Here is a 27180-nt window from a genome sequence, read left to right as displayed (position 1 = left end):
GCGATGAAGGAAAAGCAGTTTCCTGTCGGTGTCGTACGAACTCTTTCAGATGGGTTGGTCCAGCTGGACACAACCACTTGAGGACCCAATGCAGTCCTTCTCTGGCTGGAACCTCTGGACAGGATATGTGTGGCAGTCCGCTATTGATCTACAACTTGTTTTTACATTTTAAAGACACAACAATCATTGTTTATCATTGGCAACTCAAAAAATGTGAAAATGTCAGTGTACAAGTCACAATTTATAAAACTGGATTCTTCCATATGCAAGTGAATTAAGAGACTGATGGTCACGATGCTGAGTCAGCAGGGCTCTTTACAGATGAAGTGATGTTTCGACTTGGTGGGATTTGATTTGAAGGCACCACTTGTTGAATGTACGAAACTCTAGATATTCTTCAGAACCCGTTGAAACAACGTCATGCCTTATCGTTGAAGAACTGCCTGATGTGTCCCTCCATGCAGTTTTTCCTGTACATTAAATAATTAATCCAGCCAGCTGCAGCTGTATTGTTCCATGTAAATGAATGTAGATAATGATGCAGACTTGCTGTTGTCAGTTGGATCTCTGTCCCTTCATGAAGGATGCTCAGTGGTTTCTTGTTATCAGGTTTGCTCCTGGTTTGGGACTAGTTTTGCTCTCATGGATTCGTTGTGTTTGCAAACCCTAAAGTTAAAACCCAAACCAGTAATGACTCGTCAGGAGCTGAACATGTTGGAACACAAGAAGAGAATTGGCACCAGCAGGCCACATAAACACCCAGTGATTGTTTTGTCTGTGAAAAAATGAAAGCTCCGCATTCCAGCTGTGTGTGTGTGTGTGTGTGTGTGTGTGTGTGTGTGTGTGTGTGTGTGTGTGTGTGTGTGTGTGTGTGTGTGTGTGTGTGTGTGTGTGTGTGTGTGTGTGTGTGTGTGTGTGTGTGTGTGTGTGTGTGTGTGTGTGTGTGTGTGTGTGTGTGTGTGTGTGTGTGTGTGTGTGTGTGTGTGTGTGTGTGTGTGTGTGTGAGACAAGGTGGAGTCCTGGTGTAATCCTGCGGTCGCTCCGTTTCTCCAGCAGACTGAGGCTCACAGGCCTCTCATGTCCTTATGCAGCACTTTAGCAAAGGGTTGTCGGTGCAACTCTGCCTGAACTACAGCTGCCATACTGAAGCCTGAGACAACTGTTCTCCTGGGGTTCTCCAGAAAGGAGGTTCAACAATCTCTGAGTTTCTCCCTGAACTCTGACTCAGTCTGAGAGGAAACTCAGAGTTTCTGCTTCCAGAACAGCTGATCTGAATGAGTTCAATCAACTCTGAGTATGTGAACCTTGAGTTAAGCTCTGCATAACCACAGTAAAAAGCCGTCATCAATGGAGCCCCGAGATCATGAGTCGCTATGGCAACAGACCCAAAACCCAGTTCTTGTGCTGTAAAAGTGGCGGCGCTATTCAGAGTCTGTTACCATGGCGACTGACCCTGAGCTTAGTCCAGCTCTTTTCCCTCTTTTCAGGGTTGACTTAGTCTGAATTTTCACATAACCTGCTTTCTGCAGCGGGTTAGCTGAGGGGTAGCAGGTCCAGAGGAGTTCTGCTGCTAGCAGTGCAGAGTGCGTTAGCTTACTGGTGTGATGGCTTTGTAGTGAAACCTGAACTGGGAGAGTGCGTTAGCTTACTGGTGTGATGGCTTGTAGTGAAACCTGAACTGGGAGCGTGCGTTAGCTTACTGGTGTGATGGCTTGTAGTGAAACCTGAACTGGGAGCGTGCGTTAGCTTACTGGTGTGATGGCTTGTAGTGAAACCTGAACTGGGAGCGTGCGTTAGCTTACTGGTGTGATGGCTTGTAGTGAAACCTGAACTGGGAGCGTGCGTTAGCTTACTGGTGTGATGGCTTGTAGGGAAACCTGAACTGGGAGCGTGCGTTAGCTTACTGGTGTGATGGCTTGTAGTGAAACCTGAACTGGGAGAGTGCGTTAGCTTACTGGTGTGATGGCTTTGTAGTGAAACCTGAACTGGGAGCGTGCGTTAGCTTACTGGTGTGATGGCTTGTAGTGAAACCTGAACTGGGAGCGTGCGTTAGCTTACTGGTGTGATGGCTTGTAGGGAAACCTGAACTGGGAGAGTGCGTTAGCTTACTGGTGTGATGGTTTGTAGTGAAACCTGAACTGGGAGAGTGCGTTAGCTTACTGGTGTGATGGCTTTGTAGTGAAACCTGAACTGGGAGAGTGCGTTAGCTTACTGGTGTGATGGTTTGTAGTGAAACCTGAACTGGGAGAGTGCGTTAGCTTACTGGTGTGATGGCTTGTAGTGAAACCTGAACTGGGAGTAGTGGAGAGTGCGTTAGCTTACTGGTGTGATGGTTTGTAGTGAAACCTGAACTGGGAGAGTGCGTTAGCTTACTGGTGTGATGGTTTGTAGTGAAACCTGAACTGGGAGAGTGCGTTAGCTTACTGGTGTGATGGTTTGTAGTGAAACCTGAACTGGGAGTAGTGGAGAGTGCGTTAGCTTACTGGTGTGATGGGAGGGTTTGTAGTGAAACCTGAACTGGGAGTAGTGGAGAGTGCGTTAGCTTACTGGTGTGATGGGAGGGTTTGTAGGGAAACCTGAACTGGGAGTAGTGGACAGGGCAGGCAGGTCCCAGTAGAGACGTGAGAAGGAAGGCAGGTTCACTTCGCTCACTAAAATATGAGCTGCTTTGTTGTTGTTTTCATTATTTCGTCTTCTGTCTGGGGTGATGACTGGAGGCACAGTGTTGGGGAGGGGAAGAACAGGAAGGAGGAGAGGGGAAAGGCTCTGATTGGCCATCGGGAGCTGGCTATGTGACATCATAGGGCTTGTTGGCGAAGAACAGTAAACAAAGAGGGAAAGGCTTGAAAAGCTCTCTGTGCTGCTGGACGACATAACACCAGTCCTGCACCGGCTCTACCGGCTCCTCGTGCTTTGACTGTGTATTTACTTCACACGTTTGACTTGCTAATATCCAGGTGATATTATATTGATTTTCACCAAAAATGCATCTTTTGAAAACAAATCAAATGAGAAGTAATGTAAGATGAACGAACATGCTCACTGCTCTCTTCCTTCTAGACCTGGCCTGGGTTACACCCTGTTCACGAGTCTCACTCTTCTTGTTTCTTTGTCTTATGGACACATGGTTCTGTGAATTAATTTACCTTGTGATGCAGAAATGCACCATCTGTGTACCATGTGAACATGAGAACTCCTGACTGATTTTCACACTCCCCTGGAATTCAACCATCTCCAGTCGTGTGAAGCAGCTGTGCCTAAATGTTGTCAATTAACGGAGTTTTCTTGAGGCAAACTAAGTAGCTTAGCAGTTTGACACGGGCCTTGTCCTCACTGCAACATGTATTTGTGGTTAAAACATGAACGTAAGGTGTGAACGCTGGCTCAGCACAAAGGCTTTGTCTCTGCACTTCCCTTCCTGTGGTTGTTGTGGCTGTTCCCAGAGCAGACAGTGTTTCTGTGGCGACCAGGAAGAACCAGCGGGGGGTCGTTCCTGGGAGGAACCAGGGAGAGGGTCACTTCTGAGCTCTGAGCTCCACACACATGTTCTGGAGCAATAGATAAAAACTCAGACAAGTCACCATTGTATTTGTTTGAATCTGTGTAGAAAGGAGAATTATACTTTATAGGAGTTTTATTTCATTGAACAAACAAGTGATTTCATGGTTTTGAGGTGACCTGTCTACTATAAAGGAGTCGTCACCTGGTTTCCTCTCTCCCTTAAATTCTCTTTAAATCAAGTATTTTTATGAGAAAAAAAATCAAATATAGAGCTCCTCCTGAGCCTTTCTCTGTGGAGAACGTGAGGTTCTGTCTGGTCGGGATGTTGGACATGTTTGTGTGCAGCAGCCTGATTATCCTGAACTAACCTTTTATTTCTTCTTCCTTCATTCAATAGCAACTGCTCCCACAATTTATCACATCACAATGCTGTGTTCAAAAGTCCAGGATGCATTAGAATGCACTATTTCAGTGCTTTTTTCCAAATCTCCAAATTTAGATTTTATTTCATGAATGTATAATAATGACAGAAATATTGTCTCTGCATGCCCCTCAGAAAGTAGGTAGTTGCGCCTCTGGTGACACTTCAAGATTTCTGCGTTCTGTTGGCAGCAGCTCCATGGAGCAACGTTCAGACGTTGGCTGGCCTCACAGAGCTGAGGTGGAGGAACGACGGTGGGCTTATGATGCTGGCGTCATGTGTGGACGACGACACACAAGCACAATGAAACCTCCTGCTGTGGGGTGTCCTGGATTCTGCTTTAACAAAGAGCACAAACAAAAATCCAACTCCACAGTTTCAGGCAACTTGTAACTGCAGTCCAACACCAATACACGTCTTAACAAGGGAAATGGTATTTCCGGGTGATGACTCCTTCAATGAGGGTTTTCAGATAAGTCTGTTCAGAGTGGTATAACCAGAGCCTGCTGTAGGGTTAGTCTGTTCATGTCTCCTGCTCCGTAGGTCAAGTGTGGATTTAGTAGTATTTCCTTGTGTTACCGAGGCTCTTCGTCTTAGTCAAAACAGCTGCTCCACATTTGCTTCTGTTATTTGAATAGGATTGGCAAATTCAATGCAGTTCAGTTTTATTTGTATGGCACCAAATACAACCGTCATTTCAAAGCACTTTTACAGAGGAAAAACTTAATTTCACATGAGCAAGGAAAAACTCCCATTAACAGGAAGAATCCTTTAAAGAACCTCCTCAGAGGCTTTCTACTGTTGTGGCTGGATGGAGGGATGGAAGGAGAGAAGAGGAGGGACAGACATTGGTCCTGGTTGGGGTGGAGGTTCTCCATTCAGGCCAGCAGACCATCAGCAGACCGTCCAGCTGCTGCAGACAGATGTGGACCTTCACTTCCACTGTCCGAGGTCCTGCAGGGAGGGAGGGAGGGAATAGAGAGGAAGGAGAGAATGGCAGCGTCACTAGAATGGTCCAGGATGGCCTGAAGCAGTGTAAATGTAGGGTTTCTATGAACCTTACAGGCTGAGACGGTACCAGCCTCCCTACTGAACCTGGACTTCCACATGGACCGAGAGCTTTGGGTTTATATTCTGTATCATGGCAATCAAACTTTCTGATTCTGGAGAACTCTGAGAGCTTCGTAGAATGAAAGTTGTGAAACTGTTAAATGAAGAAGAAAGGATGTTTCCTTAATTAGTTTTCCACATTTAATTATATTTGTGACATTACGGGGCTGGTGGGGGTCCGAGGTCTTGCTCAGGGACACACAGAGCTGCTTCTGGACCCTGGAGACCCCCAAGAACCTTTCTATTAATAATCCTGCAGTGCTGAAGAGGAAGCTGCTCACGGGACGGATCACTGTCCAGCTACGACGCTGCTTGTATGTTTGGGCTTTAACAAATGAATGGACTTGAATTCATGTTGATGTTTCAAGGTGCTTTAACTGGATCAGTACCTTCGTCAAGTCGTGCGTAGCGGCTCCCGCAGAGTTCTGCTTCGGAAAGAGAAAATGATTCTGTTTTTCTCAGGGTATATTTCCTCATTCTGACATCACAGCTAATATTTAGATTTGTAAATAGATGTGTGCAGCTCCAGTTCACAGTCTTGTGGCTGGTTGGATGAGAACAGGAGTTGGTGGATGAGGTTGGATCAGTGTGTCAGCAGTGCGTTCTGTCTTCAGCCCATCATGAGTTCAGCCTTTCAGTCTGTAATGTGAAGCGGCTCCTCCGGATGGCCTCCTAACCTCAAGCCCTCGTCTCCTGCAGCTTCTCCTCCAGTGAGCAGCGGTGTCGGTAGACGCCGGGCGCCGGCCTCAGTCACTCCTCTGTCGTGGGAGAAACACGTCGTCGCCGCCATGTCGAGCATCACCATCGACCCCGAGCTCAAGCCTGGGGAGTTTGTCATCAAGAGTCTGTTTGCTGAGTTTGCTGTGCTGGCTGAAAAGAAGATCGAAATGGTGATGGCTGAACCGCTGGTGAGTGCTCTGGGGGCGTCGGTGTCGAGGAACACAGGAAATGAAATCCAATACTCCTCACGTGATGGAGCACACATTGTTGTCATAACCGCTGCTCACTGCAGTGACGGGAACCCTTTTACTGAAAACGCTCTGAAGACATATTACTTTATTGCACAAGAGCTCAAGAATCTGATTTTAAATTCATGTCACTACATTTATCAGCCGTATCACAGTGAAGGCAAAATCACATGAATATTGCATAGATTGAAAATTGAAAAACGTAGAATACATACACAAATAAAATGTTTTTTTTTATTATTATTATAAAACCAGTGTAAATCTAAAAAGAAAATTCCTGTTGGATCACGGCGTTTACCCCAAATCCATGTAATACAACCATGGTTGTTCAAGTGAAGATGGTGTGTGAAATGAAAATGGTTGTAATGTGCCATTTTGCAATGAACTGGAGTGTCTTGCTTGGTTTAGTAACTCATGTGATCTTCCTTTCCCTGCAGGAGAAACCCCTGTCGCGATCCCTGCAGAGAGGGGAAGATGCACAATTTGACCAGGTCAGTCCCACCCGCTCTTGAGCAAGGCTTCAATGATTGTGTCATACAGAGGTGCATGAAAGTGACAGAGCAGCAGAGCAGCAGAGCAGCAGCAGCATCCACCCCCCCCCCCCCCCCCCCCACCCCTGTGTTTGTACGCAGTATCTGAACCCCCGGCTCCCCACAATCACCCCCCCCCCCCACTGGCCTGTCTGCCTGCTGCAGAAGTGTACAATAGGCTCTGGCTGCAGAATGCTTTGTTCAGCACAACACAGCCAGTGAGGATGTGGCGCTATAGATCAGCTGTCCTGTTGTGAGTGAGAGGCAGGAAGTAGGTATGGAGTCCAGGAGAGAGCAGAGAACTGCTGCGTCATCCTCGGCAGTAAATCAGCCCTGGGTGCCGAAGTGCTGCTGCCTGGCATGGTGAGGGCATCACTCTGCTGCCATCCATCATCCACCTCCCTCATCACGTCACCCTGGCTCCTCACCAGGGTCTGCAGGGAGCCGGACGCCGCTCACGGCCTTCACACTTTCTACTGTACACATTCCTAACTGGCTTCATTCATTCAGTCAGACAAGAAGCAGTGTCCTCTTCTGACACATGGTGTTGGTGGAACTGCTGAACACTGAGTGTTGAGGAAAGGATTCATGTGGCGTAATATGAAAAGCACCTGCATTAGGTTCTAAAGCATGTGATGTCACACTGCTCTGAAACGTGTTCAAGGTCCTTGTTCTCCTGAGGTGAATATCTGTATTTAGTCACATGATTAGATTGTCAGGAACATAACTTTCTTCTAGTGTTTCTTCTGATCCCACTTCTATTAAAGTGACAGAGTGGGACTGTTGTCTCGTCCACAGTTAATAAGCTCTATGAGCTCCATAGCAGAACACTGTTTGCCCTCCCTCCTGCGCACCCTGTTTGACTGGTACCGGCGGCAGAGTGGGACTGAAGACGAGTCCTACGAGTACAGGCCTCGCTCCAGCACCAAGTCCAAAGGGTTTGTTCCTGCTCCCATCTGTCCTCTGTCACGTCTTCCATTCATAGTGAGCTTGGAACCTCCTTCACATGTTTAACGTCATTTTCTTGTTGTTATTTGGACTTTGTCTCCCGCCGTAGAGACGAGCAGCACCGGGACAAAGACTACCTTCTAGAGCGGCGGGACTTGGCCATAGACTTCATATTTTGTTTAGTTTCAGTGGAAGTTCTGAAGCAGGTGAGTAATCAACAGTCTTCACTGGTTCTTCCTGCCAGGAGAACCTAGTGGGTGAACGTTGACTTGAGGAACCGTCCTGCTCCTCCGTGGCCCAGAAACACTCAGTGTGACCATAACCTTCATTAGAGCACATTTTCTAGTAGCCTTTTGTGGACGGCCCGTTTTAACTCATGGTACATTATTAGAATCAGAATCAGAATCAGAATCCTTTTTATTGCCATTGCTTGTAAACAGGTTCACAAACTAGGAATTTTTCTTGGTGAGATGTGCAACATTAAACATAAAAACATGCACTTGGTTTTAGATAAAAGAAAAGCTAAAAACTTTAAGCTATAAGGCTTTAGGAATATAAAAATAAATAAGCTAAAAATAAGAGGTAAGATATGGTACACGGCAACAATGGACATAGAACAGCAGGAACTATGTAGGGTTACTCAACGCCACAGGTTTTTGCTGTAATCATTTAGTTTCATTTGTGAATCGTTCACTTGTTTACCAGTGCCTCTTGTCCACTGATCACATTTTCTGCTCTATTACTGTCAACAACAATACCAGTCATGCTGTTTTGGAAAGTTTGATAAGAGTTTTGCTTTGTACTCTTTATTATTTTTGTGAAGATTTTGCCTGCACAGAAACAAAGTAAAGTAAGTTAGTTTGTCAAGCTGGTTGTCCAAAGCCAGCATCGTTATCTACCAGATCCTGGAGACCAGAGCTGAACAGCTGACTGCTGAATGGCAGCAAGGCAGTGAGCGAGAAACAGCAGTGCCTCTAATAAGACTAATGCTTCTCTGTTGACGTCACAGATTCCTCTTCACCCAGTGCCAGATGTTTTAGTACACGAAGTCCTAAACCTGGCGTTCAAGCACTTTAAACACAAAGAGGGGTAAGTGGGCATCATCTCACCAGTACAAGGAACCATGATGTGATGAGTTCAGTCGTGGTTGTTCCCGTAAGAGCGAGTCGTGCTGGAGCTTCATGTTCTGTAAGAACCGTGCTGGAGCTTCATGTTCTGTAAGAACCGTGCTGGAGCTTCATGTTCTGTAAGAACCGTGCTGGAGCTTCATGTTCTGTAAGAGCCGTGCTGGAGCTTCATGTTCTGTAAGAGCCGTGCTGGAGCTTCATGTTCTGTAAGAACCGTGCTGGAGCTTCATGTTCTGTAAGAACCGTGCTGGAGCTTCATGTTCTGTAAGAGCCGTGCTGGAGCTTCATGTTCTGTAAGAGCCGTGCTGGAGCTTCATGTTCTGTAAGAACCGTGCTGGAGCTTCATGTTCCTGGTCCTTCCTATAGTTTGGAAGATGATTAGCTGGATGAGAGTTAAACAATACGGTGCTTGTTCAACACCCAATGGTGTGTCTGGTTAATCTACTGGTTAATCTTCTGGTTTATCTACTGGTTAATCTACTGGTTAATCTACTGGTTTATCTACTGGTTTATCTACTGGTTAATCTACTGGTTTATCTTCTGGTTCATCTACTGGTTCATCTACTGGTTAATCTACTGGTTCATCTGCTGGTTAATCTGCTGGTTCATCTACTGGTTCATCTACTGGTTAATCTACTGGTTCATCTTCTGGTTTATCTTCTGGTTCATCTACTGGTTTATCTACTGGTTAATCTACTGGTTCATCTACTGGTTCATCTTCTGGTTAATCTTCTGGTTCATCTACTGGTTTATCTACTGGTTAATCTACTGGTTCATCTACTGGTTCATCTACTGGTTAATCTACTGGTTCATCTTCTGGTTTATCTTCTGGTTCATCTACTGGTTTATCTACTGGTTAATCTACTGGTTAATCTACTGGTTCATCTTCTGGTTTATCTTCTGGTTCATCTACTGGTTTATCTACTGGTTAATCTACTGGTTCATCTACTGGTTCATCTACTGGTTAATCTACTGGTTCATCTTCTGGTTTATCTTCTGGTTCATCTTCTGGTTAATCTTCTGGTTAATCTGCTGGTTCATCTACTGGTTCATCTACTGGTTAATCTACTGGTTCATCTTCTGGTTCATCTTAGGTACTGTGGGCCCAACACTGGGAATGTGCACATCATCGCAGACCTGTATGCTGAAGTCATCGGGATTCTCACGCAGTCAAAGTAAGCTGACCTTTGACCTTTAACTGACATGTGAGGACCTCCATTGTAACGTCTCTCTCTCTCTCCCAGGTTCCAGGCGGTGAGGAAGAAGTTCATCACGGAGCTGAAGGAGCTCCGGCAGAAGGAGCAGAGTCCCTACATCGTCCAGAGCATCATCAGTCTCATCATGGGCATGAAGTTCTTCCGGGTCAAAATGTACCCTGTGGAGGATTTTGAGGCTTCTTTTCAGTTCATGCAGGTCAGTTCCACCATCTTCTTCTCCTCTTCAAGCTGCGGCTCGTTTGTTAAAACTCTGGTTCTCAGTAACAATGGTTCATGAATTAGAAGAGTAACAGTCAAAGGGGAGGTTTTCCAAGGTGCTTGTTTATCTGAGGCGTCGCTAACTGCTCTGATTGGAAATGTCTTCTGTTGGACGACAACATGTCCATCTTATCCTAATGTGTTAATGGAACGCTCTGCTTCTGTGTCTTTCTTTCTTTGATCATTTAGAGTCCAGTCAATGCAGGATATTTACTTTACTATTGCTATTTAATACTAAATCCATTATAAAGTCAGTCTTCTCTTAAGTGGTTCAGCTCAACAGTGGAAAAAAAGCCTTACAATGAACACGAGTCTCTGTCGTGATGAATCTAGTTCTAGACCTCAACCCGTCGCCACGTCTGCAACCACATTGTGTTCATGGAAGGAAGTCGGCCATTGTCCTACACTGACGACGTCCTCAGCCCACGGTTCACAATAAAGCTCAACATCCGCTTGTACAACTAGTGCTGCTTCACATATTCTTACCAGTACTGTCATTTCTAACAGTGGCTGACTGAAAAGGCTGGAGTACCTCAAGCCTCTACTGTCAGTAGCTGCAGATGGGCGTAGCACACTTCCTTACAAACACACGTTCCCTGGTTTGTCCTGGTCGTTGGTGTGAAACCTCGTCTTGGAGGACGTCTAGACGTTGCCTCCACTGTAATGAGCAGCTTTTCCCCCAAGCTGGATGTTGCTGTGTTCAACTCATTCAGCTGCTTTGTAGCAAGGAAACGATGCAGAACCTGCAGGACGAGGATTCAGCATCACAATGAAAATGTTCTGTGGTCTTTGCTCTGTGGCTGCTGGAACGCTGGACTGTGAGAGTGGAACTCGCCTCTGAAGAGTTTGTAACTTGAACAAATCACTGGTTGTAGTATTGAAATGCACATAATGCAACCATCCATGTTTGACATCACTTCATCCAGAAATGAGCCCTGAAGCTCCGCCCAGTTCTCAATGTGGTTCTTCTCTTTCAGACTGGCCTGTTTATAGTCCTTCTTGTTCCTTCATGTGTGTGTGTGGTTTGTCGTCCTGCTATAGGAGTGTGCCCAGTACTTCTTGGAAGTCAAGGATAAAGACATAAAGCATGCACTGGCCGGCCTCTTCGTTGAAATCCTCATCCCTGTTGCAGCTGTGAGTCACCGTCCCACCGACTCGCTGGCCTCCTTACCTCCGTACCTCCGTACCTCCGTACCTCCTTACCTCCGTACCTCCGTACCTCCTTACCTCCGTACCTCCAAGCAACAGTGTCACTGTGGATTCCTGTTTGTTCGTCCTCAGGCGGTGAAGAATGAAGTGAACGTGCCCTGCCTGAAGACCTTTGTGGAGATGCTTTACCAGACGACCTTTGACCTTAGTTCCAGAAAGAAGCACTCTTTGGTAATAACTTTACCATTATCATTTGTTTTCAAAATGTCAATAATACTTTCTATTGCTCGAACACCAAGTCAGAAATAATGATATTGAAGTTTGAGATATATAGTAAATTCAACATTTAATGGCAAACTTTTGTATACTGAAAGAAGGAATAGTAATGTTTATTGAAAATGTCTACAAACCTCCAGATGTTTTCGTTTAGTTTTGATTAGTCATATTGTCATTTTGAATGACGAGCGCCACCTCAAGGTTAATCAACCAAAAAGTCTCGAACCGCACATAAAAGAACATAAACACCCAAAGTAACTTTGGTTTTTGTTCTCAGTGATTGATTATGTCACAAACAAGTATTTATAATTATCCCCAAAAACATGGAGAATAGCTCAAGGCCTTGCAGAACAAGGTACTTAGTACAGTAACACAGCAAAGGTGCTCAATGTTCTGAGATCTTTTCCTAAGCATTGTTTGGAAAATGTCTTATGGCAGAATGATCCAGCCATAAACATCTGCAGTAGATATTTGAGGCCAAAGTCTGTGAAGTGACTGCAAACCTGAGATGTGGACAGGAAGACGCTCGGCAAGTCCTGAAGTCCAAACTGTATCGGCACGTTGTAATAGAAGCTGCCATCCTGTCTTGAGACGGAGCCCAAGCTTCTGGGTCCTCGTCCTTTGAAAAAGAGCAATAATCCACAGTGGTACGGAAAGTCGTTGAGCTGGATTGAAATGGACAGTTGCAGCATGTGAACCGAACGCTATGGAAGCGCTGCAGACTTTTCTCTGCTAGGAGACGTCGTGGACTCTTCAGGAAGTCGTCCAGACGACGATCAGATCAGGTTTCAACCTGGTGTTCTGTCAGGAGCACACAGTGTCAGGAGGCAGTTTGAGACGGCGTTAAAAAGAATGTTAAGAGACGAAGCATTAAGTGTTGTTTCTCACTGATGATGTCCTCAGGCTCTGTATCCACTGGTGACGTGTCTGCTGTGTGTCAGTCAAAAGCAGTTCTTCCTCAACAACTGGCACATCTTCCTGCAGAACTGCCTCTCACACCTCAAGGTAGGTCCAGCCCCAGCAGCCATTCTTCAGATTAACACTTCACACTGCAGGGCTTATGACTCCTGTTATGAAGCGTAAAATACAACCGTGATCATTTTGTGGCTAATATGAAGACGTCACGCTAACAACGGTCCAGGTTGTTTGGGTGTGACAGACGTGCTCTGTGGTTCTGTGATTGTCACTGTGGACTTTCCCCTCCAGTCCCAATCCACCAGACCTGGGTGGGAATAGCACTTGATTTGATGAGCTCATGCTGGTGTCATGAATGAAATGCTCACAAGCTTTATATTTATTCTAATTTAGCAGTGCAACTGGACTCATTTCTAAGACTTTAATTAAACAATCGTTTGTGCACATTTTTCTAAACTTCTCTTTATAAATAGTCAAGTTCATAAACCTTTTAAATCCACTCATGTTGTCTCAAGTGCTGTTTTACCTCCGGTCTCTTAGTGGCCCCTTGGAAACCAATTACAAACCAATCCACCCTGTTTTCCTCTTATTCTTGAATTTTAAAGCCAGAAGCTGATTGACTGACCGACCGACTCCGACTGTGGTTGATCACTGAAACGGTCTGATCGTGTTGCGGATAAAAGGGTTTTTGTCTTTCTGGTGGCTCTAATTGCCATCTGTCACTTCTGTGATCTCCTGTCAGTTTTTCCTTTCACGTCCTAATTGTGTCCGATTCCCTTGGTTTGAAACGTGTCGGCGGTTTCCTGAGCGCTTGTGCTGATTCTTGTTTTTGATTGATATCATTTTATGAGCTTGTGTGACTGAAGTAATGGTTCTGTGTGAACTCCGGGTTCTTATGTGCATGGGCTCTTTCACCTCGTGTCTCCTGCTGGCAATCGTTCGAGCAAGATCTTAGTTTGACTGAGCTCCATTAACGTCATTTGAATAGCCAGGGCGATGCAAATTCCATTTGGTAAGCAAAGTCCAGAAGTCATGCAGATCAGCTGCGTATTATATCATTGTGTACCTTTCCTAGAACCTTTGCATGCATGTGTCTGATCAAGACGTCCAGGAAGAACAGACCGAATCAAATGAATGGTGTTTTCTGAAAGCTGATGGATTTGAAGGTTGTGACGCCTGACATGATTCCACACCGTGATTTTTCTTTGTGGCCTCCACTGGAACCAAATGAAACCTGGTGTTTCCCTCCTGGTGTCTTTGTGTGAAACAATAGTTAGTGTGCATGGTTTGTCCATTTCCTCCTGTTTCTCTCATATCCACCCCTTTGTGTGTCTCCTGTCACTGGTCCATTTCCAAACCCCAGCACACCTCATTCTCTTTGCTTTTTCACTTCTTTCTGAACATCTTGGTCAATCATCAAAGTGCAGCAGTCTGTCAGCCCACGGAGCCCACGACCACTCTGTAATACCAGCGTGGTCGTCATGAGTCACTTCAGTTCAGCGTCTTGACTGCTGTCCTCAGTTATTTCCACTGTCGTTTTGTTTTGGTTTCTTTCCCGTATGACCTGCATGTGTCCCTCCCAAACCTTTCATTCTTTGTTTCCTGTCGTTTGATCTTCTTTCTCACACCGACTGGCTCCAGATGCCGTCTAACAACAGCATCCGAAAGCAGATTGAGACGCTGCAGGTGAGTGGCCTGGTGTCAGAGGCTGGAGCAGGCCGGTGCTCCTCCTCCTCAACCTCCTTACCACACCGTAGGGAACTTCTGTCTCAGAGATCCACTGGTTCCCTGCAGGTGCTCCTCCTCCTGAACCTCCTTACCACACTGTAGGGAACTTCTGTCTCAGAGATCCACTGGTTCCCTGCAGGTGCTCCTCCTCCTGAACCTCCTTACCACACTGTAGGGCGCTTCTGTCTCAGAGATCCACTGGTTCCCTGCTGGTGCTCCTCCTCCTGAACCTCCTTACCACACCGTAGGGCGCTTCTGTCTCAGAGATCCACTGGTTCCCTGCTGGTGCTCCTCCTCCTGAACCTCCTTACCACACCGTAGGGCGCTTCTGTCTCAGAGATCCACTGGTTCCCTGCTGGTGCTCCTCCTCCTGAACCTCCTTACCACACCGTAGGGCGCTTCTGTCTCAGAGATCCACTGGTTCCCTGCTGGTGCTCCTCCTCCTGAACCTCCTTACCACACCGTAGGGCGCTTCTGTCTCAGAGATCCACTGGTTCCCTGCTGGTGCTCCTCCTCCTGAACCTCCTTACCACACTGTAGGGCGCTTCTGTCTCAGAGATCCACTGGTTCCCTGCTGGTGCTCCTCCTCCTGAACCTCCTTACCACACCGTAGGGCGCTTCTGTCTCAGAGATCCACTGGTTCCCTGCTGGTGCTCCTCCTCCTGAACCTCCTTACCACACTGTAGGGAACTTCTGTCTCAGAGATCCACTGGTTCCCTGCTGGTGCTCCTCCTCCTGAACCTCCTTACCACACCGTAGGGCGCTTCTGTCTCAGAGATCCACTGGTTCCCTGCAGGTGCTCCTCCTCCTGAACCTCCTTACCACACCGTAGGGCGCTTCTGTCTCAGAGATCCACTGGTTCCCTGCTGGTGCTCCTCCTCCTGAACCTCCTTACCACACTGTAGGGAACTTCTGTCTCAGAGATCCACTGGTTCCCTGCTGGTGCTCCTCCTCCTGAACCTCCTTACCACACTGTAGGGAACTTCTGTCTCAGAGATCCACTGGTTCCCTGCTGGTGCTCCTCCTCCTGAACCTCCTTACCACACTGTAGGGAACTTCTGTCTCAGAGATCCACTGGTTCCCTGCTGTGAAGGGGAACCAGTGACGTGCTGTTGGAACTGGTGACGCTGCTGCAGGCTTTGTGGTTTGAGCTCGTTTGTGTTGTTTGTCGTGGTCTGCTTGGATCTTTATTGTAGTTAAAGTTGGCAGTGTTGGAAATGGTACTCAGTTGTTTAACGTTCTTTACTTTCTGTAAAGTGACAGTATAAAAGTCCTGCTTTGAACGTGGAGCTGAAGGAAAAGCCCTGATGCATTATTGGCACAGTATTCTACGATATAGTGTGAGTGTGAGAAAGAGGAGCGTTGAGGTGTGGAGGACGTCGTAGCCAGGAGGCGGGGCTACAGGAGGCGGGGCTACAGGAGGCCCAGTGACCAGTTTCTAGGAAGCGTGAGGAAACACATGCAGCCAGTTGGTGAGAAAGATTATATGAGAGAAGAACCGCTGGAGCGACGGAGAAAAGAAGCTTGTGGTATTTCACATACTTTCCCTGTTGGTGCTGTAGTTTACAAGACACCATAATAATAATAATATAATAATACATTTCATTTGTCGTGCCTTCAAAATACTCAAGGTCACTTTACAATACTAGTTAAAAATGCAGTTAAAAGCCAGTAGAAACATTAGTAGCAGTAAAAAAACAAAAGAATACATCACATTCAGGCATTTGCAGTAGACTTGACAAAGTTTAAAATTAATCTGTTTGTGTAGAAAGATGAGTTGAGGTGAGATTTAAGAGTCCAGAGATTGAATGTTTCTGATGTTGGGTGGGAGAGGACATGCGTATTCTTCTTCTCTCCATATACCCGCTTCTCTCTCGCCGTTGTGCCTGATAACTGAAGTATTGTTAATATTAGGTATTCAGTCTTATTAATATTCAGCTTTAGTTACGTTACGACAGATTCCTGTTTAAAGGGAAGTAAATAAGGTTAATGTCTGTCTTTTTGAATCTGTCAAAGGCAATAAAAATAAACCTTGTACCTGTTGGAAGAGGCAAGAAAGTAACATGCCGACTTGATCTGTAAATATTTCGGTTTAAAGCTGGTTCAGACAAAATCCACATGGTTTATCACCAAGAAATTCAAGACGACATTAATGATGTGAAATTAAAAATCATAATAATAATCATAGAGCAGCTACATCAGTTCTTATTTTGCACACGACAACAGGATCACTTGCATGAAAGGTTGTTGTGCAGCATGAAATTCATCACTTCCAAATAACGCACTCCGGCATGTGACTCCCACCGAGCCGCAAGTTAAAGGACGTCGGTGTCAGTCGTACAAACTATTAATGAAGAGGACAGAAGTTGTACTTCTTGTGGGTGTTTGGCACCGCGGAGCTTCATTATTACATGAACAATCTGTCACACCGGCACCACAGCTTTTTGTTCTCGGATTTTATTTGAGGACTCAGCTAATGCTTTTCTTCTCTTATTTCTTACATCATTTAGGAGTTAAATTTAATTTAACTATTATTTTAAAGTTGCAGATTTGGTTGTTGTTTTTTTGAAATGTCCTCTGCTTGAGAAAGACTGGATTACAATCTACCATGTGTTGTTCTACTGGTCCTACTGGGAAGTAGCTGTGGTGAGACTGTGGACTCTCGGTACTCGGACCTCTGGGGTGTCATGAGGTTCTTCAGTGTTACGACCGGGTTTGTCTGTTTTGAATCCAAAGAACAAGAAGCTCATTCCTCCAGTGTCACAGGTGAGTAATGAAGTCGTCATAACAGAAGTCATACTTATTGTCTTTCGTGTCTCAAATCCACAGAATAAAGACCCCAAAATGTCCCGCGTGGCGCTGGAGTCCCTGTACAGGCTGCTGTGGGTCTACATCATCAGGATCAAGTGTGAGAGCAACACCGTCACTCAGAGGTCAGTGACGTCCAGACCAAGGTCACGTGTTCAGTCGCCAGTCAGTGTGGGAGCAAACTGTCTTTGTCTCTGTCGTCCAGTCGCCTGCTCAGCATCGTTTCAGCACTTTTCCCCAAAGCGTCTCGCAGCGTGGTCCCCAGAGACACGCCCCTCAACATCTTCGTCAAGATCATCCAGTTCATAGCTCAGGTACACGGCGACCACGGAACACGTCCGACCCGAAGCTTCTCCGCTGAGCTGCAGCTCCGGCTTCACTTCTGTCTGTGCTTGTTGCAGGAAAGACTGGATTTTGCCATGAAGGAGATTATCTATGACCTCCTGTGTGTGGGCAAGTCTCACAAAACCTTCACCATCAATCCAGAGGTAAGCCTTCAGCAATGCAGCAGCTTGTTGTATGATGCCATTGACTCCAGAGCGCCATTCCTTCCACCTTGGCAGAGGATGAACATCGGTCTGCGAGCTTTCTTGGTGATCGCCGACAGCCTGCAGCAGAAGGATGGGGAGCCTCCCATGCCTACCACGGGGATCATCCTGCCCTCGGGCAACACACTGCGGGTCAAGAAGATCTTCCTCAACACCACCCTCACAGACGAAGAGGCCAAAGTCATAGGTTGGGGCGACATGCTCGTATTGACATGATGCTTTTCTTTCTTTCTTTCTTTGTTCTGCTATGAACCAACGACTCTGTCTGATGCCCCTAGGCATGTCATTGTACTACCCACAAGTCCGGAAAGCTCTGGACAACATCCTGCGACACCTGGACAAGGAGGTGGGGCGCTCCATGAGCATGACCAGTGTGCAGATGTCCAACAAGGAGCCAGAGGACATGATCACGTATGTCTGAGTGTCGTGGTACGCTGGTTTCCTGGCCTCTGGCCGCCTCTCATCAAGGGTTTGTGCTGCAGGGGAGAGAGGAAGCCAAAGATCGACCTGTTCCGGACATGTGTGGCTGCCATCCCCCGACTGATCCCAGACGGCATGAGCAGACAAGACCTAATAGAGCTTCTCGCCAAGTAATTCACCTTCTAGAACCTTGTGGCAGACCATGTACTGTCCCTCATTTGTTTTAACGTCCGGCTGTTGATTTGTCCAGACTGACCATCCACATGGATGAGGAGCTGCGTGGCCTGGCCTTCACCACTCTGCAGGCTCTGATGATGGATTTCCCTGAGTGGCGAGAGGATGTCCTCTCAGGCTTCGCCTACTTCATCGTGAGAGAGGTGACCGATGTCCACCCGACGCTGCTGGACAATGCGGTCAAGATGCTGCTGCAGCTCATCAGCCAGTGGAGGCAGGCGGTGCAGAGCAGCAACAAGACTCACGAGGCCCAGGTTGGAACGGGAGGCTGGAGCCACGGTGGTAGATCCTGTAGCAACAGCCATCCATTGCATGTTGATGTGTATAAATGTTTGTTTCCAGCAGACCTCCAGCGGTAGTCGCTCTCTGTCCTTGGAGCGTTCTCTGTCACTGGGGGTTCTGCACGTTGTGGAGGGTTTGGCTCTGGTGGTGCTGTGCAGCTGCCGTCCTGCCACACGCCGGCTGGCCGTCAACGTGCTGAAGGAGGTCCGAGCGCTGCACACTGCACTGGGCATCGGGAAGGTGCGTTCTGCAGGCAAATGCACACATCTGCAGGAAAGTTTGAATGGAAAGTGGTGCTTGCTGACGTCGTTCCTCCGTCATTCAGGGAGATGAAGAACTGGCCATTGACGTGATGGATAGATTAAGTGCATCTGTGCTGGAGAGCTTCATCCACCTCACAGGAGCTGATCAGGTTGGAACACGCCTCCATTGTCTCACCCTGCACAGTGAAAGCCTGGTGTGTAACCTGGGCGCTGCTCTGCTCCTCCCGTCAGACGAGCCTCCTGTATTGTCCCAGTGGGATCGATCTTCAGAGTCTAGCGGAGTGGAGCTCCTCTCCCATCAGCCACCAGTTCGACGTGGTGAGCCCCTCGCACATCTGGGTGTTTGCCCATGTGACCCAGGGCCAGGACCCCTGGGTGATCAGTTTCTCCAGCTACCTGCGGCAGGAGAACCTGCCCAAGCATTGCCCCACCGCCCTCAACTACGCCTGGATGTTTGCCTACACCCGCCTGCAGTTGCTGTCGCCGCAAGTTGACATCAAGTATGTTTTGGTGAACGTTGCCGGATGTGTTTCGTGTCTGTGTGTCCGTCCTGTGCTCTTCGTTTGAATTCCAGTGGTTGAGGGGGGCTTTACTTGTGGAACTGAATATTACTGTGAAACGGTACAAGGAAGTTCAGACTGAACAGGGACTCGACATGATCCGTCCTCGGGTTTTCAACTACCAACTGCCTGAATAGTTTGTCAGTGTCTCGTGCTTTGTGCCTGCAGCAGCCCCATCAATGCCAAGAAGGTGAACAGCCTGAGCAGTAGTGACTCTTACGTTGGCCTTTGGAGGAACTACTTGATCCTGTGCTGCAGCTCTGCCTCCTCCTCCATGTGCTCGTCTTCCTCCACCTCTGGCTCCGTCCGCTGCTCCCCCCCCGAGACGCTGGCGTCCACGCCGGACAGCGGCTACAGCTACGATTCCAAGGTCGGCCGTGAAAACCAGATGCTTTTCATTTGGTCCAATGAAGTCTGGAATGATTTCCTTGTCGGTGTCACTTGTTTGTGAATTGTACATATTTCCATCACATGCTTGGTACATCAAAATAACTGGTGATCAATCAAACACAGGATGTGACAATATTCTAGCAATGGATCTTTGTGATGCAAATGATTAAATGACAACTGCAATTTAGACTCTTATACTTTTTAAGTGACTATAAGCCTTTAGCTGGTCAATAAAACCAGAATAATTCCAATAATATAAGTTTGTATTTTGCACTTCTGTCATGTATGAGAAAGAAAATCACATCGCGTCATTAAGCTCAATGCAAGTTGTCTGTTTCAAGTGATCAAGTCCAACGTTTGAGATATACAGTGAACATCAAGCATCACTAAAATAGTAACTGAAGAGCAGACGCTACGGTCAAAGTCAGCTTTATTGTCAAGTGTGCTAATATGCATGACGTACAGCTCAGATGAAATTCCAGTCCTCTCGGACCCACAGTGCAAAAAGGCATGTACCAATATATTAAAAATAACAATTGAAAAATATATACACCATATAATCATATAGACAGTAAAGTAAAGTGACAAAGTAAGATATATACGGTGATATATTTCGCCGTGTATACCCCATGTGTCTCTTTCTATCATGTTGTGAGTATACAGGATTACACAACTGATATTTGTGTTCGTAGATCGTCGGCACTCCGTCCCCTTCGTCCCTGTTCAAACACATCGTTCCAATGATGCGCTCCGAGAGCATGGACGTCACAGAGTCTCTCGTTCTGGGCCTTGGCAGGACCAACCCAGTGGCTTTCAGGTAAACGGCGCTCTGCACTGACTGTATGCACACGCTGGTGCGTCACTGGACTGAGGCGTGTTGCTGTCCTGTTCTTCAGGGAATTGATCGAGGAGTTAAACCCCATCATCAAAGAAGCTCTGGAGAGAAGACCTGAGGTACGAGCAGCCACTGAGGACTGGTAAAGCTCCCGTGTTGCTTCCCGGTTCTTTAAAGAAGCGCTGTGCTCCACAGAACATGAAGCGACGCCGGCGTCGGGACGTCTTGAGGGTCCAGCTGGTCCGGATATTCGAGCTGCTTGCTGATGCTGGAGTCGTCAGTCAAATGTACACACTCCTCAGCTGTTGAGATGGAAGTGTAGGACTCTGGATGGGCCCGTCTCTGCTGCTTGACAGTTGTGAACACTTGTGTTCTGCAGAGCCAGCGGCGGGCTGGACGGGGAGAGCCATTCTCTGAACAGCACCCTGCTGGAGTACGTGGATCTGACCAGGCAGCTGCTGGAGGCGGAGAACGACAAGGACTCCGACACTCTGAAAGACATCCGCTGCCACTTCAGTGCGCTCGTGGCCAATATTATTCAGAATGTTCCAGGTGTGTCTCGTGAAATGGGTCCGATTCTTCCGGCGCTCATCAGGTTAGAGAGATGTCTCACATGTCATGTCCTTGGTTCTAGTCCACCAGAGGCGGAGCATCTTCCCCCAGCAGTCCCTGAGACACAGCCTGTTCATGCTGTTCAGCCACTGGGCCGGGCCCTTCAGCATCATGTTCACGCCCCTGGACCGCTACAGCGACAGGAACATGCAGATCAACCGCCATCAGTACTGTGCGCTGAAGGTACCAGGAACACATGACAGTCCAGTAACAGACAGGAGTTTCCTGCACTGTGTCCCACATTCACTGCTGCTGATCTGTCCCGCTGCAGGCCATGTCTGCAGTGTTGTGTTGTGGACCTGTGGCGGACAACGTCGGCCTCTCCTCCGACGGCTACCTCTACAAGTGGCTGGACAACATTCTGGACTCTCAGGACAAGAAGGTTGGAGGATGTGGCACGTCGATACTCTGCCTCCTGCGTATTTCACATTACTCTGTAGTTCACATTACTCTGTAGTTCACATTACTCTGTAGTTCACATTACTCTGTAGTTCACATTACTCTGTAGTTCACATTACTCTGCCTCCTGCTTATTTCACATTCTCCAAAATTCACTAGCACTTCCAAAAAGAAGTAAATGGTCAGTTTAAATGTGACAAATGACGTAAAGAATTTATTCAGAATTTTGACAGAATACTAAATATTTCAAATGCAATTCATTAAAGTTTGTATCAAGAAAAGAAGTGGATATTCCTGGGACAGGAATGAATCTTTACTATCCCGTAGATAAAACACTTCTGTCACTCCACAAGATTAAACAAGAGAATAGATGCATAAATCAGGAAGTAAATAACTGAAGTGCTGCTTCACTTGACACCACTGCCACCTAGTGGAGGCTACAAGTACTTCAGAAGCTCCACACCACAATCAATCATGTACCTTTAGGGTTAAAAAAAGATGCAAATCATCTGTTTTCAAAAATGAAATGTATCTTCACACTCAATTATTAGTATTTTATTTTGGAGGGAAAAGAGGTGTTCATACTGAGTGAAAGGAAACGAGTCTTCTCGTGATGTTTGTCCAAATGAAGTGTTTCTTTTTTCAAAATACGGAGCTTCCTGGAGAATTTAGCTTGCAACTGGATGATGAGGAATTAATGAGTGAAATCCGTCAGAATCTGGACTCATGAGCAGGTGGTCGTGTTGTCTTAAGGTCGGCTTGTGTTAAGGTCGTGTTGTGTTAAGGTCGTGTTGTGTTAAGGTCGTGTTGTGTTAAGGTCGTGTTGTGTTAAGGTCGTGTTGTGTTAAGGTCGTGTTGTGTTAAGGTCGTGTTGTGTTAAGGTCGGCTTGTGTTAAGGTCGGCTTGTGTTAAGGTCGTGTTGTGTTAAGGTCGGCTTGTGTTAAGGTCGGCTTGTGTTAAGGTCGGCTTGTGTTAAGGTCGTGTTGTGTTAAGGTCGGCTTGTGTTAAGGTCGTGTTGTGTTAAGGTCGGCTTGTGTTAAGGTCGTGTTGTGTTAAGGTCGGCTTGTGTTAAGGTCGTGTTGTGTTGAGGTCGTGTTGTCTTAAGGTCGGCTTGTGTTAAGGTCGTGTTGTGTTAAGGTCGTGTTGTGTTAAGGTCGTGTTGTGTTAAGGTCGTGTTGTGTTAAGGTCGTGTTGTGTTAAGGTCGTGTTGTGTTAAGGTCGGCTTGTGTTAAGGTCGGCTTGTGTTAAGGTCGTGTTGTGTTAAGGTCGGCTTGTGTTAAGGTCGGCTTGTGTTAAGGTCGGCTTGTGTTAAGGTCGTGTTGTGTTAAGGTCGGCTTGTGTTAAGGTCGTGTTGTGTTAAGGTCGGCTTGTGTTAAGGTCGTGTTGTGTTAAGGTCGGCTTGTGTTAAGGTCGTGTTGTGTTAAGGTCGGCTTGTGTTAAGGTCGGCTTGTGTTAAGGTCGGCTTGTGTTAAGGTCGGCTTGTGTTAAGGTCGTGTTGTGTTAAGGTCGGCTTGTGTTAAGGTCGGCTTGTGTTAAGGTCGTGTTGTGTTAAGGTCGGCTTGTGTTAAGGTCGGCTTGTGTTAAGGTCGGCTTGTGTTAAGGTCGTGTTGTGTTAAGGTCGGCTTGTGTTAAGGTCGGCTTGTGTTAAGGTCGGCTTGTGTTAAGGTCGTGTTGTGTTAAGGTCGGCTTGTGTTAAGGTCGGCTTGTGTTAAGGTCGGCTTGTGTTAAGGTCGTGTTGTGTTAAGGTCGTGTTGTGTTAAGGTCGGCTTGTGTTAAGGTCGTGTTGTGTTAAGGTCGTGTTGTGTTAAGGTCGTGTTGTGTTAAGGTCGTGTTGTGTTAAGGTCGTGTTGTGTTAAGGTCGTGTTGTGTTAAGGTCGGCTTGTGTTAAGGTCGGCTTGTGTTAAGGTCGTGTTGTGTTAAGGTCGGCTTGTGTTAAGGTCGGCTTGTGTTAAGGTCGGCTTGTGTTAAGGTCGTGTTGTGTTAAGGTCGGCTTGTGTTAAGGTCGTGTTGTGTTAAGGTCGGCTTGTGTTAAGGTCGTGTTGTGTTAAGGTCGGCTTGTGTTAAGGTCGTGTTGTGTTGAGGTCGTGTTGTCTTAAGGTCGGCTTGTGTTAAGGTCGTGTTGTGTTAAGGTCGTGTTGTGTTAAGGTCGTGTTGTGTTAAGGTCGTGTTGTGTTAAGGTCGTGTTGTGTTAAGGTCGTGTTGTGTTAAGGTCGGCTTGTGTTAAGGTCGGCTTGTGTTAAGGTCGTGTTGTGTTAAGGTCGGCTTGTGTTAAGGTCGGCTTGTGTTAAGGTCGTGTTGTGTTAAGGTCGGCTTGTGTTAAGGTCGTGTTGTGTTAAGGTCGGCTTGTGTTAAGGTCGTGTTGTGTTAAGGTCGGCTTGTGTTAAGGTCGTGTTGTGTTAAGGTCGGCTTGTGTTAAGGTCGGCTTGTGTTAAGGTCGGCTTGTGTTAAGGTCGGCTTGTGTTAAGGTCGTGTTGTGTTAAGGTCGGCTTGTGTTAAGGTCGGCTTGTGTTAAGGTCGTGTTGTGTTAAGGTCGGCTTGTGTTAAGGTCGGCTTGTGTTAAGGTCGGCTTGTGTTAAGGTCGTGTTGTGTTAAGGTCGGCTTGTGTTAAGGTCGGCTTGTGTTAAGGTCGGCTTGTGTTAAGGTCGTGTTGTGTTAAGGTCGGCTTGTGTTAAGGTCGGCTTGTGTTAAGGTCGGCTTGTGTTAAGGTCGTGTTGTGTTAAGGTCGTGTTGTGTTAAGGTCGGCTTGTGTTAAGGTCGTGTTGTGTTAAGGTCGTGTTGTGTTAAGGTCGTGTTGTGTTAAGGTCGTGTTGTGTTAAGGTCGTGTTGTGTTAAGGTCGTGTTGTGTTAAGGTCGGCTTGTGTTAAGGTCGGCTTGTGTTAAGGTCGTGTTGTGTTAAGGTCGGCTTGTGTTAAGGTCGGCTTGTGTTAAGGTCGGCTTGTGTTAAGGTCGTGTTGTGTTAAGGTCGGCTTGTGTTAAGGTCGTGTTGTGTTAAGGTCGGCTTGTGTTAAGGTCGTGTTGTGTTAAGGTCGGCTTGTGTTAAGGTCGTGTTGTGTTGAGGTCGTGTTGTCTTAAGGTCGGCTTGTGTTAAGGTCGTGTTGTGTTAAGGTCGTGTTGTGTTAAGGTCGTGTTGTGTTAAGGTCGTGTTGTGTTAAGGTCGTGTTGTGTTAAGGTCGTGTTGTGTTAAGGTCGGCTTGTGTTAAGGTCGGCTTGTGTTAAGGTCGTGTTGTGTTAAGGTCGGCTTGTGTTAAGGTCGGCTTGTGTTAAGGTCGGCTTGTGTTAAGGTCGTGTTGTGTTAAGGTCGGCTTGTGTTAAGGTCGTGTTGTGTTAAGGTCGGCTTGTGTTAAGGTCGTGTTGTGTTAAGGTCGGCTTGTGTTAAGGTCGTGTTGTGTTAAGGTCGGCTTGTGTTAAGGTCGGCTTGTGTTAAGGTCGGCTTGTGTTAAGGTCGGCTTGTGTTAAGGTCGTGTTGTGTTAAGGTCGGCTTGTGTTAAGGTCGGCTTGTGTTAAGGTCGTGTTGTGTTAAGGTCGGCTTGTGTTAAGGTCGGCTTGTGTTAAGGTCGGCTTGTGTTAAGGTCGTGTTGTGTTAAGGTCGGCTTGTGTTAAGGTCGGCTTGTGTTAAGGTCGGCTTGTGTTAAGGTCGTGTTGTGTTAAGGTCGGCTTGTGTTAAGGTCGGCTTGTGTTAAGGTCGGCTTGTGTTAAGGTCGTGTTGTGTTAAGGTCGTGTTGTGTTAAGGTCGGCTTGTGTTAAGGTCGGCTTGTGTTAAGGTCGGCTTGTGTTAAGGTCGTGTTGTGTTAAGGTCGGCTTGTGTTGAGGTCGGCTTGTGTTGAGGTCGGCTTGTGTTGAGGTCGGCTTGTGTTGAGGTCGGCTTGTGTTGAGGTCGGCTTGTGTTGAGGTCGGCTTGTGTTAAGGTCGTGTTGTGTTAAGGTCGTGTTGTGTTAAGGTCGTGTTGTGTTAAGGTCGTGTTGTGTTGAGGTCGTGTTGTGTTGAGGTCGGCTTGTGTTGAGGTCGGCTTGTGTTGAGGTCGGCTTGTGTTGAGGTCGGCTTGTGTTGAGGTCGGCTTGTGTTAAGGTCGTGTTGTGTTGAGGTCGTGTTGTGTTGAGGTCGTGTTGTGTTGAGGTCGTGTTGTGTTGAGGTGGTGTTGTGTTGAGGTGGTGTTGTGTTGAGGTCGGCTTGTGTTGAGGTCGTGTTGTGTTGAGGTGGTGTTGTGTTAAGGTCGGCTTGTGTTGAGGTCGTGTTGTGTTGAGGTCGGGTTGTGTTGAGGTCGTGTTGTGTTGAGGTCGTGTCGTGTTGAGGTCGTGTCGTGTTGAGGTCGTGTCGTGTTGAGGTCGTGTCGTGTTGAGGTCGTGTCGTGTTGAGGTCGTGTCGTGTTGAGGTCGTGTCGTGTTGAGGTCGTGTCGTGTTGAGGTCGTGTCGTGTTGAGGTCGTGTCGTGTTGAGGTCGTGTCGTGTTGAGGTGGTGTCGTGTTGAGGTGGTGTCGTGTTGAGGTCGTGTCGTGTTGAGGTCGGCTTGTGTTGAGGTCGTGTTGTGTTGAGGTGGTGTTGTGTTGAGGTCGTGTTGTGTTGAGGTCGTGTTGTGTTGAGGTTGTGTTGAGGTCGTGTTGTGTTGAGGTCGTGTTGTGTTGAGGTGGTGTTGTGTTGAGGTCGTGTTGTGTTGAGGTCGTGTTGTGTTGAGGTCGTGTTGTGTTGAGGTCGTGTTGTGTTGTGTTGAGGTCGTGTTGTGTTGAGGTCGTGTTGTGTTGTGTTGAGGTCGTGTTGTGTTGAGGTCGTGTTGTGTTGAGGTCGTGTTGTGTTGAGGTCGGCTTGTGTTGAGGTCGTGTTGTGTTGAGGTCGTGTTGAGGTCGTGTTGTGTTGAGGTCGTGTTGTGTTGTGTTGAGGTGGTGTTGTGTTGAGGTCGTGTTGTGTTGAGGTGGTGTTGTGTTGAGGTCGTGTTGTGTTGAGGTCGTGTTGTGTTGTGTTGAGGTGGTGTTGTGTTGTGTTGAGGTGGTGTTGTGTTGAGGTCGTGTTGTGTTGAGGTGGTGTTGTGTTGAGGTCGTGTTGAGGTCGTGTCGTGTTGAGGTCGTGTCGTGTTGAGGTCGTGTCGTGTTGAGGTCGTGTCGTGTTGAGGTCGTGTCGTGTTGAGGTGGTGTCGTGTTGAGGTGGTGTCGTGTTGAGGTGGTGTCGTGTTGAGGTCGTGTCGTGTTGAGGTCGTGTCGTGTTGAGGTCGTGTCGTGTTGAGGTCGGCTTGTGTTGAGGTCGGCTTGTGTTGAGGTCGTGTTGTGTTGAGGTCGTGTTGTGTTGAGGTGGTGTTGTGTTGAGGTGGTGTCGTGTTGAGGTGGTGTCGTGTTGAGGTGGTGTCGTGTTGAGGTCGTGTCGTGTTGAGGTCGTGTCGTGTTGAGGTCGTGTCGTGTTGAGGTCGTGTTGTGTTGAGGTCGTGTTGTGTTGAGGTCGTGTTGTGTTGAGGTCGTGTTGTGTTGAGGTCGTGTTGTGTTGAGGTCGTGTTGTGTTGAGGTGGTGTTGTGTTGAGGTCGTGTTGTGTTGAGGTCGGCTTGTGTTGAGGTCGGCTTGTGTTGAGGTCGGCTTGTGTTGAGGTCGCGTTGTGTTGAGGTGGTGTTGTGTTGAGGTCGTGTTGTGTTCAGGTCGTATTGTGTTGAGGTGGTGTTGTGTTGAGGTGGTGTTGTGTTGAGGTCGTGTTGTGTTGAGGTGGTG

At 47.3% G+C, this 27180-nt stretch overlaps 1 protein-coding gene across 1 annotated transcript in view; it reads left to right on the top strand.

Annotated features, from left to right (window-relative positions):
• fryl (furry homolog, like) overlaps positions 1–27180 on the top strand; it is a gene marked incomplete at its 3' end in the record, with an annotated part of 62067 nt that overhangs the window by 13252 nt on the left and 21635 nt on the right. Inside the window, 27 exon segments of the mRNA XM_080506380.1 lie at positions 5732–5940; positions 6438–6491; positions 7329–7468; positions 7588–7684; positions 8488–8567; positions 9700–9780; positions 9850–10018; positions 11122–11214; positions 11362–11460; positions 12409–12510; positions 16978–17081; positions 17162–17270; positions 17358–17444; positions 17520–17691; positions 17783–17915; positions 17987–18094; positions 18175–18412; positions 18501–18680; positions 18766–18852; positions 18935–19203; positions 19432–19633; positions 20346–20470; positions 20550–20607; positions 20684–20775; positions 20868–21040; positions 21123–21283; positions 21372–21482. Coding sequence (XP_080362506.1) covers positions 5732–5940; positions 6438–6491; positions 7329–7468; positions 7588–7684; positions 8488–8567; positions 9700–9780; positions 9850–10018; positions 11122–11214; positions 11362–11460; positions 12409–12510; positions 16978–17081; positions 17162–17270; positions 17358–17444; positions 17520–17691; positions 17783–17915; positions 17987–18094; positions 18175–18412; positions 18501–18680; positions 18766–18852; positions 18935–19203; positions 19432–19633; positions 20346–20470; positions 20550–20607; positions 20684–20775; positions 20868–21040; positions 21123–21283; positions 21372–21482 — 3533 coding nt within the window.

The sequence above is a fragment of the Blennius ocellaris genome (assembly GCF_963422515.1).
Source record: "Blennius ocellaris genome assembly, chromosome: 12".
In the NCBI taxonomy this organism is placed as follows: domain Eukaryota; kingdom Metazoa; phylum Chordata; class Actinopteri; order Blenniiformes; family Blenniidae; genus Blennius; species Blennius ocellaris.
The sequence above is the reverse complement of the archived record's forward strand: the minus strand, read 5'-3'. Positions and strand labels throughout refer to the sequence as shown.